Source organism: Pipistrellus hanaki, assembly GCF_964339955.1.
Source record: "Pipistrellus hanaki genome assembly, chromosome: 9".
NCBI classification, from domain to species: domain Eukaryota; kingdom Metazoa; phylum Chordata; class Mammalia; order Chiroptera; family Vespertilionidae; genus Pipistrellus; species Pipistrellus hanaki.
In genome coordinates, this window is record NC_140511.1 from 41,494,153 (window position 1) to 41,511,836 (window position 17,684).

Here is a 17,684-nt window from a genome sequence, read left to right on the forward strand (position 1 = left end):
GGCGAAGGAGAGGAGAGAATGGCTGGGCTTCCACGCAGACAGCTCCTTGGGGGTCGCAGGAGACCCCGGAGAAAGGTGTGTCTCCAGAGCACACCCTTTGGGGGGGCCAGCCGGTCCCCGGCCGTGGAGTCAGGAAGTGGTGGGTCCTGGCGGTGGCCCGCACCGGGCCCAGAGCGGAGGAAGTGGGGCTGAGGCCAGTTTTGAGCTGACTGGGAGCTTACGTGGTGCAGGCTCTGCAAACACCAAGGTCTGGGGCCAGGTGTGGGGCAGGAGCAGGAAGGGCTGCAGGAGGTCTGAGCCAGCCGGCTGGGAGAGGGCAGAGGGCTTTGCAGCAGCTCAGGGTGGCAGGGCCTCTGCAGAGGGGCTAAGCTCACCTCGGGCGACCCTGAGACTCCAGGCTGAGGAGGAGCATGCACCCCCTCCCCTGTCACTCTCTCCGCTCCTGCTTCCCCTCCCACTTCCCGGGCTCGGCCTGCTCACCCTGTTCTCCCCCGGTCCCTCGGAGACAGCTGGGTGAGGGGTGTGACGGGTGCTGGCTCCGAGGCCTGACCCAGTGACGGGAACAGCCACCTGGTGTCTCAGAGCCCGGGCTGGTGCCCAGAAGGTGCTCTGGACATTTTGCCGAACCAATGGAGGGCCTGAGTGAGCTCTGGGGCACAGGCTGGGCAGAGAGGGGAGAGCTGGTAGGGCTGGGGGTGAAGGAGAGGCCTCCGCAAAGGGGCGGCTCTGACTCTGGGCCTCTGCCTCTCTTCACCCCCACCGCACCTGCTCCTTTGGGGGCTGGCCCAGGCACGCCCTCCCATCAGGTCCTCTTAGGGGAGCCCCCCGGAATCTCCCACTTCTCTAGGCCTCATCTGTGAAACTGGGTGGCAGGCGGGTGGTGAGGCAGAGGCTGCGGAGTGGAGTGTGAGACTGACCGTGAACGTGTACTGAGCACCTGTTGTATTGGGGAGCACACGGCTTACACGCCCTGCCCTGTTGGCTGTTGTAACACCCTTGTGTGTGGGGGGGGGAGGGGGAGGTGGGGGGGTGTTTAGTTGTTATGCCCCACTTTTGGGTCAGACACACCTGCAGTGTCACACCTGAGTCCAGGACAGATTTGCAGCCAGAGCCTCAGGGACGCGGAGGCTGTAGGGGAGGAATCCTGCGTGCTGAGTCCAGGAGCGTTTTCCACGAGAGCCTGGGAGAGGGAAAAGGACGGGAGGGCGGAGAGGACGTGGGAAGTTGCCTGGTGCAGGAGGAAACACACTGGGCCAGGAGCGTTTTGGACAAGACGGGGAGCGTCTTCCCTGCCACGCGAGGGGCCCTCTGTGTTGTCCTGGCCGGGGCTGGCCCTGCAGGACGGGAGTGGAGCCCGGGGAGGGTGTGGGATGGGGGGCTTGGGTAGGAACCCCCTCCCCGCTGTCCAAGCTGGCCTCCTTCCTTCCTGCCCCACGCCTCGGCTCACGTGGTCCCCTCCCCGCAGGACACACACTTGACAAATAAGGAAACAGGAAACTGAGGACCAGAGAGGTGCAGGGAGCCGCTCTCCTGCCCCAGCTCAGCGGGCGGAGGAGCCTGGCAGCAGGAGGCAGCTCGCTCACCCCAGGAAGGGGAAGCAGAGCTTTTATACCCGGGGCCGATGAATTGGTTGTTGTTTGTGACTCAGTACTCCAGTGAGGGCCTTGGTGGACAGAGGACAGTTCCCAGGCCATGCCCATGGGGCCCCCTGAAGGCTGTGCTACGGTGGGAGGCAGCCCAGTGTCAGAACCAGCTTCTCTGTAGCAAGAGGGACACCGGTCAGATGCCTGTAGGAACATCCCAGCCCAAGACACCGAAGGAGACAGGGACCGTCTACCCTTGTCCTTCTGTAGTCAGCCTGCCCTTTGAAGGCTGTTCTGAGGCTGTTTGACCCCGTCCATCTTAAGGATGGGGCTCCAAGGAGACTAAGTGATTGATTCAAGCTGAGGAGCTACAGGCACACCCTGTACAGCCCCTGCTGGCACCCCCAGTCCTGCGTCCGCTCCCCACTTCCACACCAGTCTTGTCTGGGAGGCACTGGTTACTTGTCCAATCAACAAACCATCATGATACCTGCTCTGAGCCTAGAGGTCACAAGTGGGTCAGACCCGCCCCCCCTCCCCTGAAGGACTCCCAGGCAGGCAGGGGAGCAGACAGACAAGAACGGACACACCCAGACCACCCAGGGGATGGCTGCCGAGGCCAGGAAACCCCAGGCAGGAACACTGGCCTGAGCCGGTGCCAGACGGGGGCCGTGACCCGGGCAGGGAGCTGAGGGTACCGTGTCCTGCACTTGGGAACCGAAAGCATTTGGCTCCGGTGTGAGGAGGGGAGGGCGCGGCCTGAGGCTGGGCTGGAGAGCCTGAGCAGTGGGAGCCCAGGCAGCCTCGGGCTGTGCAAGGGCCACGGTGGTTAAATCTCGGAGAAGGAGTGCTGAGGGGGCTTCGTGGAGGTGAGGAGGGCAGGGAGCCCAGTGAGAACCTGGGGGTAGGACGATGCAGGGAGGGTGTGAAGGGCGGGATCTAGAGACACCTAAGAGGTGCAGACAGCAGGCTGGCGGTGGAAGAGGTTGGCAGTCTGATGATGCCTCTGTTGGCCCGTGATTTCCAGCCTGGCAGGAGGCCACCATGCTGTGCCCAGGAGAAAAGGAGAGGGAACAGTGGCCTCGGTAGAGTCCAGGAATGGTGCAGCAGGATGTGGGGGAGACACAGAAATAGAACACTCCTCACCCCAATTGCCTACCTCCTAGGATGGGAGCCGTAGGCACCTGCTTTGGGTGGGGGGGGTTATCACACTCAGCCCCTGCAGTCACCCCAAAATCACTGCCTCCTTTCACAGCTCTGCCTGAACTCTCTGTCTCTGCCTTTTAAGGCTCATTGCAAACGAGAGGCCCAGTGCACAAAATTTGTGCACCGGTTGGGTCCCTAGAGGCTGCCCACTGGGACGTCCCTTCCCCTGGCTGCCTGCCACCGACCAGGGACTCCCTCCACACCCGCCTTGGCCTGACACTGCCCGCTCACCTGCTCCACCATCCCACTGTGGTCTCACTCTTGTCAGGGCCCATTGGGGCTGGCAGCACCTTCTCCGCTGCCTGCTGCCAGGGCTGCGTTGCCCATGCCCACCGTGTTCCACACCACCCCCTGGTGGTCAGGGTATGTCTACTCCCTGTCGGCCAAACTCATGCCTGTAGGGACAATTTGCATATTAGCCTTTTATTATACTAGTAATAGAGTTCCCGCCAGGACCGGTTTGGCTCAATGGATAGAGCGTCAGCTTGGGGACTGAAGGGCCCCGGGTTCGATTCCGGTCAAGGGCAAGTGCCTTGGTTGCGGGCACATCCCCAGTAGGGGGTGTGCAAGAGGCAGCTGATCGATGACTCTCTCTCATTGATGTTTCTAACTCTCTATCTCTCTCCCTTCCTCTCTGTACAAAAATCAATAAAATATATATTAAAAAAAAAAAAAAGAGTTCCCCCCCTTCTCCAACCAAAAATGAGTCAGGTCTCTCTCCTGTCTCCCACACGTAGAGTGTGACTTTCTGTGTCTCCCGCTAGACTCTGAGTGTTTTTGAGAAAAGGAGGGGCTGGGCAAGGACTGGAGGGATGACTGAGCCCCAAGCTGGACAAGGAGCGAGGAAGCCTGTCAGGGGGATGAGCTGCCCCCTCGAGACTGAGTGGAGAGGCAGGACCCCGGTGAGCTCACAGGCGCGGGGTGGTCGGGAGAGGGCAGCTGGGAGCTGCCTTGCCCTGCCCCTGGCCGAGGCTGGCAGAGAAGGGTGCGGACTCAGCTGTGGGACCTCTCAGGCTACCCTTGGGGTTGGGGTCGGGCTCTGCCAGTGGACAGGAGGATTCCAAGCCGCTGCCCCACCTCCCTGTTCTATTACCGCCACGTGGGCCTGTGACCGGGATGGGTGTGTGGCGGGGAAGAGTGGATTCCACTTGGGAATCAAGGAGGGCTCCCTGGAGGAAGCAGCCTCTGGGACCGGATGCGATTGGCATCGGCCAGAAGCACCTGGTGGGCATTCCTGGCCCAGGGAGCGGCATGCAGCCTGCCTTCTTCCCTGCCCCCTGCAGGGACTTAGTGCGTGAGCGGATGCACGGGCAGACCCTCTCTGGGTTAGATGGAGATACATCTTCATGCCCCAAAGGTCCGGGGAGATAAGGGACACCGCAGTGCCTCACGTCCTTTACCAGAGACACCCCCGGTCCACCAGGTCTGTGTCCTACCACAGACGTGCAAAGGGCTGGCTGCTCCCTACCTCGGGGCTTTGGGGAAAAGTGAGAGGAACACCCACTGAGCTTCCGTTTTACCATTTCTAAAATGGGGACGATAAGCCCCCATTCCAGAGGGGGGCGGGGAATGTCTGGCCCGCGGGCTGTACAAGGCCCTCGAAATCATTTGTTCCGGCCCCGCCAAGGCGTCAGGGGTGAGCTAAGGAAATGTTGGACCAAACACAGCAGGCTGATTTTTTAAGCTGATAGTTTTGTACGGCCTGTGAATGACGTCATACACATGACATATCCACATGGCCCTCAGCAGAGAAAAGGTTCCCCACCCCTGCTGAACCCTACAGGGTCGCAGGGAGGATAAGAAAAGGGGAGATGGACTGAAATCGGTTTGGCTCAGTGGATAGAGTGTTGGCCTGAGCCTTGGTCCCAGGTTTGATTCCGGTCAAGGGCATATACCTCAGTAGGGGTGTGCAAGAGGCAGCTGAGCGATGATTCTCTCTCATCGATATTTCCAACTCTCTATCCCTCTCTCTTCCTCTCTGTAAAAAATCAATAAAATATTTATTTTTTTTTTTTAAAGAAAAGGGGAGATGGCATCATTGCATTGTGAGAGAGAGGAGGGGCTGAGAGTGCCCGGGGTTGTGGCAGCACCGGGAGCTGAGGATTTATCTCTGCAATAAAGTCATGTCATCTCTGGCCTTTGGGGGACCCCCCCCCCAATACCCACCCAGCTCTTCTCTGAATGCTGTGAGGGGGGCATGGCCAGGCCGTGCTCTTGGGGATGCGGTCACGCCTTGTTCACGACACTCCTGACAGCCCTGAGTGGCTGCTGAGGGGGTGTGGACGGGACAGCATGGGGATGGGGAGCAGCGGGGCATGCGACCACCCTCCACCCCGTGGCAGGGCCCTCGAAGGGGCTCTGGGATAATCCCTCCTAAGACTCCCAGCTCCTCTGCTCGCGTCTCCTCTTGGACGGATGCAGCCCACAGGATGGGCGGGAGGAACAGCGCTCCAGCTGGGCCTGGTTCCATCTCCTGCCTAATGAGCAGCTCTGAGGACCTCCCCTCCCCCCCCCCCCATCCTCACCCCCAGCAGCAGAAGGGCAGACAGAGGCCTAATTGCCCTGCTCTCTGGAGCCTAGAAAAATAAATCCAGCCTCTTAGGCTGTCAGGAGCTGGCTGGGGGCGGGGATTCTCATCCCTTTGCCTGCGAGGCCCTCCTGCTGTCATCCATCTCCAATCTCCCAGGCCGCCCCTCCCCCAAATCTCCTGTGTCCGGGCCAGAGTAATCGTGCCAGGGCCTGCCCACCTCTCCCTCCCAGGAGCTCCCCGCACCCTTCCCAGCTGACATTTCCTGGTTTTTTTCCTGTGCATCAGTCCCCCCATTTGGAAGTGGGAGAGGGCGAGACAGGCTGGTGATTGGAGGAACTGGGCACCCAAGATCTGACCCGCAGGCCGGCAGACCGGATGGGTGGCAGCCCGCCACCTCTCTCTCCAGTGCGGTGTTCTGTGGTGCTGGGGGCTTCGCTGCGCTCTGGGACCTCAAAGCAGAGCCAGGACCACAGGGGTGGCCCAGGGGCCAGAGCCCCGCCACACGGAGGAAACTGAACCAGGCAGGGTCAGCACAGGGGGTGAGGGCTGCTTCAGGACGGACCAGACAACCCAGAAACAGCCCACACGCATCCGAGCACGCGCCGCGGTGCTCACGGAACGTGGGAGCTGTGGCACGTATCACACATGGCACCGGGACAGCCGGAGCATCCGTGTGGTGGAGGTAAAACGAGATCCCTGCCTCTTACCTCAGACCAAAATAAGTCCCAGATGGACTAAAATGTATTTTTGTTCTCTTGAGGAAGCGCGCATTGGTTGAGAAGACTCAGACAGCTTGGGGAGATGTAAAGTAAAAGAAATTCCAGCCTTCATGCTTTAGCGATAAGGCTTTCCAACCTCTCTCCATATACGTACACATCCCGTAGATAGATGGCTACAGAGAGATGGGTTACACACAGATTTAAATGCAAACAAGGAGGCCAGGAAATGATCACTGCTAAATTTGAATTAGATATATAGTCTTGGGCCACTTTCCTTAAACATGAAACACCAAAGGCAAAACCCATAAAAAGAAAGAGATAAATTTGACTGCCTAAAAATTAAAATTTTTAAAATATATTTTATTGATTTTTTTCCAGAGAGGAAGGAAGAGGGATAGAAAATTAGAAACATTGATGAGATAGAAACATCGATCAGCTGCCTCCTGCACACACACACACCCCCATCCCCACAGGGATGTGCCCACAACCACGGCACCTGCCCTTGACTGGAATCAAACCTGGGACCCTTCAGTCCACAGGGCAACGCTCTATTCACCAAGCCAAACCGGCGAGGGTTAAATATTTAAATGTTTATCCAAAAAATTTTTGCTAACAAAATTAAAGTCAAATGACAGAATAAAAAAAAGTACACCATATGGGAAGGTTAATACTCTTACACAGAGGAAGCTTTTATAGGCCCCTAAGAAAAGAAGCCATTTCCCCAAACAAAACCTGCCTGGTTCTGTGCCTTTGCACCCCACTCCCTCCCTCTGCCTGGATCCAGGCTCCCTGGCTCTGTCCTCCTAGCAAGCCCACCTCCTCCAGCTTTGCCGTAGGTGAAGCCCCTCGGAGGCCCTCCGTACCCGGCAGTGTGCCCCTCAGCAGCCCATGTCACCTACTCGCCACACTCACTCCTAGGACGGGAGCTGCCTGTCGGCCCTCAGTCAGCTGGGTGGGTTGCTCACATTGGAGTCCAGGCCTGATTTATATTTCAGCGCCTGCACCAGTGTGTGGCACTCCTGAAGAGAGTGATGGCGAGGACCTAGAGCAGGGGTCTTCAAACTACGGCCCTCGGGCCACATGCAGCCCCCAGGGGAGTCTGATCCTGCCCGCCAGGTTTTTTGGGCAGTGAGCGCAGCCAAGGTGTTACAGTAGGAATTAGTAGTTCATATAGTCCAGCCCTCCAGCTCTCTGAGGGACCGTGATCTGGCCCCCACTTTAAAAAGTTTGAGGACCCCTGACCTAGAGGGAGATGCTGGGATTCAGTTTGGTTTAGGCTGTGAGGTAGGGGTCTGGTTGTATTTTTTTTTTTTTTTTTTTACCAAATAGATGTCCGGATGTTCCAACACCTTCTGTTGGATTCTCTAGCATTTCCCTACCCATGTACCCTGGTCACATGCCCTGAGTCCATGCTCCCAGGCCATGTCCCCCTTGTTGGGGTCTCAGGTTTTCCATTTCCGAATGGGACCTTTAGAGGACGGGGCGAGAGGACCTCTGAAATCATTCCTAAGCCCTGCCCTGCCATGGCCTGTGACCTGCCGTGTGCCCGGGGGCCAGGCCCTGCCTCCCGTGTCTGTCTCCTCCGTCAGATGAGGATAATTACACGCCCTGCTCCAGGCTGCTCTGAGGCAGCTGGGACTGGGGGCAGCCAGACCCGGGTGTGGGTTCTGGTTCCACCATTACGTTGGCCCATTGTGATTTGGGACAAAGCACTTCCCGTCTCTGAGGCCCAGCTTCCTCCGACGATCCCGCCTGCTCTGCAGAGCTTGGCAAGGATGAGATGAGATGGGGACAAGTAGAGAGCTCCTAGGGGTCCCCCCTACCCAACCCCCGAGCATCCGCCTGCTCTGAGAAGAGCTCACACCGGTGTCCCCAGTGATGTGGGGCCGAGACAAGATGGGGCAGTTGCTGGGCCAGGGTCCTCTTCCTCCATCCCTGTGGCTCCGAGGGCTGCAGCCTGCAGGGCCAGACCTGACCTCTGAGCCAGCTGTTGGCTCCCCTCAGCAGCCGGAAATTTCTGGTGCCGAGCAGGGGGCGGAGGGGAGACTCGATCACTGTCTTCACGTAATGAAAGGGCTGTCAGGCGCGAGAGGATAATTACAGGCAGGACCCTGGATTTGGCGATGTACAGCTTACATCTGTAATCTTGTTCGGCTGGCAGCCCTCCCGTGACACAGAGGTGATGTCACCCCTGTGGGCCGGGGGAGCGGAAGCTTGGTGTCCTGACGGGCTGGCCCGCAGGCACCGGGCTGGTGAAGGAGAAGGGCCAGCTTGCTCTTGATTACATTCCCCCTGGTCATTTGACCCCAATGTTTCTTGCCCTTTTGGGGGGCTTGTTCTGTGTGGTATCAGAGAGCCAGCTGGGGGGGGGCAGTCAAGGAGACGGGTTCAGCTGCGTCTCAGGGAGAGATAGAGAGAAGAAGAGAAATGACTCCAAGGGCCCTTCCATCACCGGGCACCTTGCAGGTGCTCCTGGGCCTGGACTGCCAGCCCTGCCGTCCCATCGACAGAGCGGGACCCGGGCGCGCAGAGATGATGAACAAACGTCTCTCCGAGGTCACACATTCAGTCGGTGGCTGATCTGGGGTTCAAACCCAGTGTTCCTGGGCCCCCAGACGCAGCCTGTCCCTATCCAGCTCCTCTTAGGAGGAGGAACTTTCGGGCCCGAGGACCACCAGGCAGCATCCGAGGGAGCCCACCCATCTCCGGAGCCCGGGAGGAGAAGCAGGCGGGGCTCCTGTCCGGAGGCTCAGAGGCCGCTCTGCCCCGGGTGACAGGCTGGGAACAGGATCCCACTATGGACCCGAAGTCCATGATGGTGCCAAGGTCAGGGGGGTGGCTCCGGCCAGGTGCTGTCCTGACATGGCGTTCAGGGCCCAGGCTCTATTTGGGTCCCCAGCAGTGGGAGGGAGCGGTGTCTGTGCGCATCCTGGCCTGAGGTCGCGGGTCTGGGGCGCAGGGAGCAGCAGCAGCACTTCCTGTGCAGGGCGGGGGTTTGGGGCTCCAGCCCAGCTCCGTGTCTGTGACTGTGTGAGCCCCGGCTGCTAATAAGCCCTTGCCACTGTTTTTCTCTGAATGTGGAAGGTTCTGGGGTGGGCGGGACAGAGGAAGAGGGAGAGGAGAAGATGTGACAATCAGCATGAGAAGAGAAGGGGCCGGGTGTTTGGGGAAATTGGCACACTGGTGGCTCAGCAAGGATGGAGGGTCTCATCTGCTCGGGGGTTGGAGGGGGGGCGCGGAGACAAGAGTGGGAGGAGAGGAGGCTGGGGGTGTGGGCTGAATGCTGTGGCCTCGGGGATGCTGTCACGGCCTCGGCTGGGAGAGTGAGCAGTGCACAGCCAGGGCCCATCCCTTCCCTGGCAGCTCTCAGCCCCCTCCTCCTCCTCCTCCTCCTCCTGCGGCTGCACCTGTCAGCGCGGGAACTGCCTGACCTCTGTCCTGCAGAGGAAGGGGCTGGCGTGTCCCAGGGGCGCCTTCCCTCGGTGGCGTGGGGCCGCCAGGCTCAGCCTGAGACGGTGTCTGGTCTTGTCCGCTGGCGCCCTGAAGCCGCCTCGCATGCCGGCTCCCGGCACACATCCTCTGTTCCTCATACCGATCTGAGCGCTTCCTGAGCCCCACGGGATGCGGGCCGGGGCACAGAGGCGTCTCAGCCACCCCTGCCCCGAAGGAGCCACAGCCCTGCAGATACTCCCCTACGAGGCTGCGGCTGCGTGTGCCCCTGGCTTTCATCACCTCGTTTAACACCAACCCCCGAGGCAGGGGCTCTGCCTCCCGTCTTAGAGGAGAGAAAACCGGGACTCGGAGGAGCTGAATAGGTTGCCCAAGTGGCAGGGCCAGGCCTGCCGGCTGCCTCTCGAGCCTGGCCTCTCTGCCTCGCCGCAATTCAGAGTGTGGTTGGGGGTCACGTGGGCGGGCCCCAGGAATCTCTGCAGAAGGGGTCAGGGAAGGGAGGTCTTCAGAGGCTGGGCAGTGGGAGGGCCTCCCCTAGGAGAAAGAGGGGTGGGGGGAAAGGAGGGAAGCAGAGAGAGGAGAGAGAGGAATTCCAGAGAGCTATCCACACGTCTGAGGTGGCCACACGGGTCCCAGAGGGTGGTTTTGGGGAGAGATGCTCCGGGCACCCGGGGAGCCTCTGGTCAGGACACCTGGGTTCAGTCCCCCGTCCCCAACCCCCTGGGTACATGGCTCCACCTCTGAGTCGTCTCCTCTCATCCAAATCGATGCCAATTAGCAAAAGGCGCCCCTTCCCCAGACTCCTGAGCGGCAGCCGCTGGGACACTGTCATGACCAATGTGCCCATCGCCGGGAACCACGACGCCCGGGCCCTTCCAGTGCTGGGGCCCACAGCTGGCTCAGCCACACAGGCTGGCCCCTCTCTGAGGTTCCGTGTCTGCGTTTGCATCCGCTGGGATAAACGCCCATAAACACACCCCCCGGCATCGCACGGACAGACCGTGAGAGGTGACGGAGGAGGCAGAACCGCTGGCTCCTCTGGCTGCTCAGCCCTCGTCAATGCAGGCAGCACCCCCGGCCTCCCGGCCGCCCTGACAAGGACCATCAGTGCCATTTGGAGCCTCTTGTCAATGGAGCTGCTCCCCACCCCCACTTCCTCCTGCCAGTTCCCTGCCTCCTCCTCCCTCTCCTTCCAGCCCCCGCCATCCATTCAGTTTTTTCCTCTGATTGTTCTGAGAATGACCCTGTCTGTGCCCCCTCTCCCCGTCGCCCGCCCCCTGTGTCGGTGCCTCTTTATCCCCAGCTTCAGGCTCCCTGTGGCCACGGGGCCTCTGGCTCCCAGTTCCTAGGACCATCTCCCTAGGCGCCCACACCCTAGCTCATGCCTGATGATGGGGTTCGAGACCCTCGTTGCTTAGGCCCTGCTTCGCTCCCTGCCACGCCCTGGGTGCCTCACACACCTGCACTCTGGCTGGTTCCCAGGGGCAGGGCAGGGCAGCCCCTCCTTCCTGCCCTGTCCTCCCTGCCCACTCTCAGGATCTGGCCCCGAGAGGGCAGGGACCCTTAGTGTGCCAGACCCCTGCCTCCAGCTGTTTAAGTTGGCCCGGGTCCGACCGCTGCCCTCTGCAGGAAACGGGTGCAAACGAATTTTTATCTGTGAGCAAGTAAGAAGTGGAAGTAGCAAGAGGGGTTCTCAGAAGGACTTGGCCGGGGAGGAGGCTGGACCCGCCAGGTGGGGTGCTGGCCCAGTTGTGCCGGTGTGGTGGCCAGCGCCTCTGGAGCCAGGGCCCAGACGCAGACAGCGGGACCAAAATCGGGCCTTTCTCTGCTCCCCGAGACACTCCCAGCCGGTCTCTGGCCAGCGGCTGCCAGGGTCCCATTGCTCAAGAAAGGCCTGTGGCTCGCTGACCCTGCCAGGGTTTCCCCCTTCCTGGGCAAGGCCGGGCCTCGCTGGGCCTGGAACGGGGGCTCCCGCCGTTCTGTCCGGGTGGGGCAGACACCGGTGGCCTCCTCTCTGAGAAGCCCCCCGCCTCCACCTCCTCCAGCGTGTGGTCACCGTCACGGCTCCATTTGTGTGCCACGTGGAGGAGGCTGCTGTGTCACCACGCCGGGCCCTCCTGCCCAGGAAGTGTTCACAGTCACCACACGCCCGGCTTTGCGGGCCTTCCCCGCGTGCCGGGGAGAGGCAGACATCCTTACAGATGCGCTGAGCACCTGACTTGTTTTTTTTAAAATATATTTTATTGATTTTTTACAGAGAGGAAGGGAGAGAGATAGAGAGCTAGAAACATCGATGAGAGAGAAACATAGACCAGCTGCCTCTTGCACACCCCCTACCGGGGATGTGCCCACAACCAACGTACATGCCCTTGACCGGAATCAAACCTGGGACCTTTCAGTCTGCAGACCGACGCTCTACCACTGAGCCAAACCGGTTTTGGCCTGACTTGTATTATCTCATTCAATTCTCGCATCAACCCCATGGATAAGTACTATTGTCCTCATGTCATGGGAGGGAAACTGAGGCACGGGTTGCATCGGCTTGCAGTGCCCCAGGTTAGACAGCGAGTGAGGGGTGGACAGGGGATCTGGCTCCACTGCGCTGTGTCTTGGCCGTGTAAAGTGGCGGTGTCCTGGGCAGCGAGGGCAGCACCCTCCCTCCTCTTCTCCCCCCAGTCACACACACAGGAGTGGCGGCAGGCTCGGGGCCTGTCCTTGCAGAGCCCAGGGCGACACAGAGCCGTCCTCGGGGAGACACAGTCCCACGGTCAGATCGCAGTGCACAGACGGCGAGTTTGAAGAGGTTCCCTGATGCTGGGGGAGCCCTGAGGAGGGAGGGTGCTGGCAGGGGCACAGGCCAGGCAGGCTTCCCGGAGGAGGTGACATTTGAGCTGAAAGGTAAAGGGGAATGTCAGATGGCCACATCCAGAGGGAGGGAACTGGTAGGGGGGTAGGAAGCAGGAGAGGGGAGGGTGGGGAGCACCCCTCTCCCCCAAGGGAGCCCCTGCTTGGCTAAGCAATAGGGAGCCATTAAGAAAGTGCATTGGGCCAAAACCAGTTTGGCTCAATGGATAGAGCATCAGCCTCCAGACTGAAAGGTCCCAGGTTCGATTCCGGTCAAGGGCATGTACCTTGGTTGCGAGCACATCCCCAGTAGGAGGTGTGCAGGGGGCAGCTGATCGATGATTCTCTCTCATCGATGTTTCTAATTCTCTATCCCTCTCTCTTCCTCTCTGTAAAAAATCAATAAAATCTATTTTTTTAAAAAAAAAAGAAAATACATTGGGGTTAGAACTGTAGGTCCGGGGATGGCCGAGGTGAAATGAGCTGCAAGGAGCCTGGCAAAGGGCCTCCTAACAGTGCCCGGCCAGAGATTGCCCGGCTGCTGCCACCCCTCCGGCCCAGCCAGGGTGGTCTTGGTTCTCTCCTGCACTGACTTCCCCTCGGGGGCTGCTGATGTGTTCTGATGACCTCAGCGGCTTCCCAGACAGCAGGATGTCCGAGCTCGCTGTGCCTCTGAGATAAGGGGACGGATGAAAGCAAGGATTAAACCGGGACCAGCGGAAGCGGCTGCAGACTAGGAAGCAGCCGTGGTGGGGCGGCAGCCCCCACCCTCCCCATCCCCAGTCCTGGCCCAGGCTTGAGGGGCCAGGGCCTGGTTGGGGGGCTGCAGATCCCTGCATTTCCTCAAGTCCAGATTGGGGAGGGGGAAGCTTTAATCCTCTGATAACTGGCTGTGTGACGTAGGCCAGTGTTTGGATAACTCATTAGTCAACAGAGGCAAATATCAGCAGTACAGCGATTGAAATTTCTTTTGAGAGCCGAAAACCGACTTCTGCGCATGGGCCACGAAGTTTCAATCGCACTGTATGTGAGCGCCTGCACGTGGTGTTTTGTGGAAGAGCCACACTCAAGGGCCAAAGAGCCACATGTGGCTTGCGAACCGCAGTTTGCTGACTACTGACTTAGGCAATTGCTTTGCCTCTGGGCTTCAGCGTTCACTCAGGAGTCCAGGGCGGAGGCGGGAAGAAGACCTGCTTTGCAGGCCTGTGTGAGGAGGGAAGGGGATGAAGACTGGGACCTGTTCACAGGCTGCAGGTCACCGTGCCAGTGGGAGGGCCTTTGCTCCTGGGGCCACTGCCAGAGACTGGTGCACGCTGCAAGGCCTCAGGCTGCGGCCACAGGGCCCAGCTCGGGGGTGGAGCCCGACCCTGCTCCCAGCTCCCCACCAGTCTGTGCACAGGACACTTCCCTCCTCTGAGCCTCAGGTCCCTACCGCTGTGAAGAGGGACCAGTCCCTGCCTGGCAGGTTTGGCTGCAGAGGGGGAGAAGGAGGGCACATTCAGGCAGGTGGCCTGCTGGGCCAACCCGTGACCCCCCTTGACCCCTTTCCTGCCCTGCTCCTCCAGTGGGAACGCCTCTGGTTCCTGCTCCTCACCGTCACCTTCGGCCTCACCCTCACCTGGCTCTACTTCTGGTGGGAGGTCCACAATGACTACGATGAATTCAACTGGTGAGTGGGGATGGGCTGGGGGTGGGGGGGACGAGGCCTGGGTCCCGGGCATGCAGAGGCTGAGATGGGAGGGGGTGGTGGTGGTGGTGGTGGTGGTGGTGGTGGTGGTGGTGGTGGAGTTTGAGCCTCTCTCTCAGGCTGGCCCTCAGAGCTCTGCCCCCAACTCTGTGTGGCTTTGGGCCAGGGTCTCTGGAAAGACAAAGCCCAGGGGAACTGAGACCAGCAAGTCTCTGGTCCACTCTGAGCCTCGGTGTCCTCTTCTGTAAAATAGGTTAACGCTGACCTCATCAGGTCTTTCTGAAGTGAAATGAGATGATGGACTTGAGAGGGCTCAACGCCCTACTTCACCCTGAGGGTCATTTCCTGGGAGGCCCATTCTCTGGCTGGAAGGCGCCATGATGTTAGAATTAGGGACTTCTGATGGGCCATGGTTCTGGGATTCCATGATGATCCTAAGACTCTGTTCATGGAGTTGGGCATCCCCTCCCCTCTGCGTGGCCCTAGGCTGCGCCTCCATTATTAACGAGCACAATAAAGGGTGTGCTGCTGTCCCCCGTCTTCCCCCGGCCTGGCAAGGTGAGCCTCAGCCCCAGCCGAGTCCCCGAGGTGGCCTCTGGCCTTTATTCAACGCCATAAATCAGCTACTCATCCTTGTAGGCTTCGCAGCGCAGGCACTGTGCTGGGCGTGCAGGCGCACCCGGCTGGCCCTCACTGCAGACCTTGGTCAGCTCTGCTGAGCTGGAGGCTGGCTCCCTGGAAAGTCATCGATCCGTCCCCGTCATGTTCAGATGGGGAACCTAAGGCCCAGCCCGGGGCAGGACTCACCTGTGGCCACACAACCCCCCAGAATTCATCCTTAGGAAATCCAAAATGTCATCCCATGGAGAGTCTGAGGAGACTGAGGCTCAGAGAAGTTAAGCAGCCTTCCCGAAGTCACACAGTGAAGTGCAGACAGCTCTAGGACAGCGACGCGAGCCTGGCTGGCTGTCTCATGCCGTCCGCAGAGCCACCCCTCTTCCCAGAGAGTGAGCTCCCTGCCGCTGGGTGGCTCAGGCAGAGGATGGGTGCCTGCCCGTCAGGCCCTGCCTGGGGCTTAGGGGTGGCCTGAACACCGGCCTGTCACCTCAGTTTCTTAAAGTCGGGGCTGGGATTCTGGGCTGGGGGTCTGGCCTGGGCCTGTGGTCTCTGGAGACGTTGTGAGTGAGACCCAGGCGGTCAGGGCTGGATGACAAGAGCCAGGGAGAGGCTTCGGGGCTGCTGCTGCTCAGGAGGGCTCTGGCGAGGGAGAAACAGGTGGAGCCAGGGCACTGGGCAGAAGCTGTCAGCAGGAGCGGGTCCCACCCCTCTCTGGGCCTCGGCTTCCCCTTCCATATGGTAGAAGAGCGCCCTCCGTGACCTCCCAGGTGGCAGGTTTCCTTCCGGAGCCAGAGGGCGCGGGCCAGGGAAGAGCAGGAAACAGGTGCCTCAAAAGCTTATTCCCTTCAGCCCGTGACTCTGTGTGTAGGAGTCTGTCCTAAGTAAGTAACTACTAGAACACAAAGATATGTTCACAGTTTTCTTTTCTGTGTTCATTTATAATAGCGAATAATTGGGAATGATTAATTGCCATTAGTGGGAGGCTGGCCACATATGGTGCACTGATTCAGCAGAAGACTACGTGGCTGCTGAAAATCACATCTCCTCGGGTTTGTTCTGACCTCAGTAAATGCCCGTGTGAATCAGAAGAGAATTGATTACTGATCACATGCCCTCCCCGCCCCCCCTAACCTCCCAGTTCATCCTCAGGAAATCCTTTGAAGGGCATTTGATCCATTCTAAGACCCCCTGTTTTTCACATCCTAGCTTTGAAATAGAAACGGGTGTCACAACTGATGGCATTTTAGGATTCGTAAAGCCACAGGGACCCACAAGCCAGTAAGAGGCTGAGTGGGCGTTTGAATCCGAGTGTACTTCCCTCCGAAGCCAAACTCTGACCACTGTGCTCTTCCGGCGGGTCCGGCTTTGCTGCGGATACAGATCTATAAGCACAGGCGGGGAGCCACTGGGAGGAACGGCAGCCGGTTTGGGAATGCTTGTTTCTGGGCGGTAGAGCGATGGAGATTGTTGTCCTCTCCTTTGTGCTCTTGGCACGCCCAGGTCCACCACAGGCCTGGCTGATGATGGAGACACAAGAGCATCATTACGGAGTGGGCGGGGCCTGGCCCCTGAGCTCCTGCGGGAGGCCTGACCCCGGCCCCCTGTCCTCCTGCAGGTACCTCTACAACCGCCTGGGCTACTGGAGCGACTGGTCCGTGCCCATCCTCCTGACGGCAGCCACCGCCTTCACCTACATCGCGGGCCTCCTGGTACGCTGAGGGCCGGCCCTGCTCCCGGGAAGGGAGGCGTGGCCTGTGCAGGGCTGCTGGAGGGGCCTGCCCCGGGCTGATGAGAAAGCTGGCTTTCCCCTTCTCTCAGGGACTTGGTTCCTTCAAGGTGGCCAATCGCCTTCCTTCTACCCCATCCTGCAGTGTTTCCCCTGACCTGGGGGGAGGCGTCTGCTCCTAGGAGCCTCTTTCAGGAGCTTCTGCTTTGGCTCCTGAGCCCGGACCTCTATTCCCTCAGACTCCCGTCACTCCCTCTGTTGGATGGGGGGCTCCTTGGGAACCAGGCTCACAGGTACCTCCGCCTCCAGGGGCCTGGAACTCCTACAACGTGAACTGAGCAGCCCTAGGGCAGCGGGCCGAGGGAGAAATCCTCGAGGAGGAGGAGCGGGAGGCCTGGGAGCGTTTGGGAGGAGGCCAGGCGTGGGCCGGGCCGGGCATTCCCACCGCCTCCGCCTCCGGGGAGGGTTTGCTGGCTTTTCTGAGCTGAGTGGGGACAGGGTGTCTGGGGAGTGGGCGGGAGCTTTGAGTGGCACGTGGTGCCTGACCGCTGCCCTGTGGCCCCTCCTCAGGTCCTGGCGCTCTGCCACATCGCCGTGGGGCAGCAGATGAACCTGCACTGGCTGCACAAGGTAAGGGCTGCCCCCGCGAGGTCAGAGGGAGCAGAGGGGGCCCATCGCCCCTCCTCTGGGTCACGGCCACAATCGTTCTAGTCGCTCACACTCCGTTCTCACGCTGTGCCCAGCCCTGTCCTCCCGGCCTGGCCGGTGTTGACGCATTGAGCTCTCACAGGAGCCCTGTGTGGCAGGTACTGTGATCCTGCTTTGCAGCTGGAAAAGCTGAGGTACAAAGAGGTTAAGTCATTTGCCCAGGGTCTCCCACTCCGTCAGTGGAGGATCCAGGGTCCTAACCCCGTAGCTGGGCAGCCAACCAGCACGGGTCACACCGGCGGGGCCCCGCCTCGGGTCCCACCCTCTCTTCATTCCGCAGCGAGCTCGTTCTGAAACTGACCCAGTCCTGTTCTTCCCCGTCAGAGGCCTTCCCACCACTCCCATTGCTCCCAGGAGGACCCCCACCCCCCACCCATCATGGCGGCCCCTCATGACATGGCCCTGCTCATGTCTCCCAACTGCGGCCCTGGGTCCGTCACCCCCGGCTGTGGATGAGACGTCTCGGGCCCCGCCATCACGGCTGCCTCTTCTCTACTTTGCCTCCTGGCTCTCGCCTCCCTCTGTGTCCTTCCGGCCCCTCCTTGGTTCTCCACCACCTGCCCAGGATGCTTGGACTCCCCGGCTCCCACAGGGCCTGCCACCACAGCCTGAG

At 60.1% G+C, this 17,684-nt stretch overlaps 1 protein-coding gene across 4 annotated transcripts in view; it reads left to right on the plus strand.

The window, feature by feature from the left end:
• The window catches only part of GDPD5 (glycerophosphodiester phosphodiesterase domain containing 5), a 92,829-nt gene that overhangs the window by 51,578 nt on the left and 23,567 nt on the right, over nt 1-17,684 (plus strand). For all 4 annotated transcript variants that reach the window (XM_084893398.1, XM_084893401.1, XM_084893399.1 and 1 more), the window contains 3 exons: nt 13,898-14,001; nt 16,253-16,346; nt 16,934-16,993. In XM_084893398.1, coding sequence (XP_084749524.1) covers nt 13,898-14,001; nt 16,253-16,346; nt 16,934-16,993 — 258 coding nt within the window. The remainder of the gene's footprint in view (nt 1-13,897; nt 14,002-16,252; nt 16,347-16,933; nt 16,994-17,684) is intronic.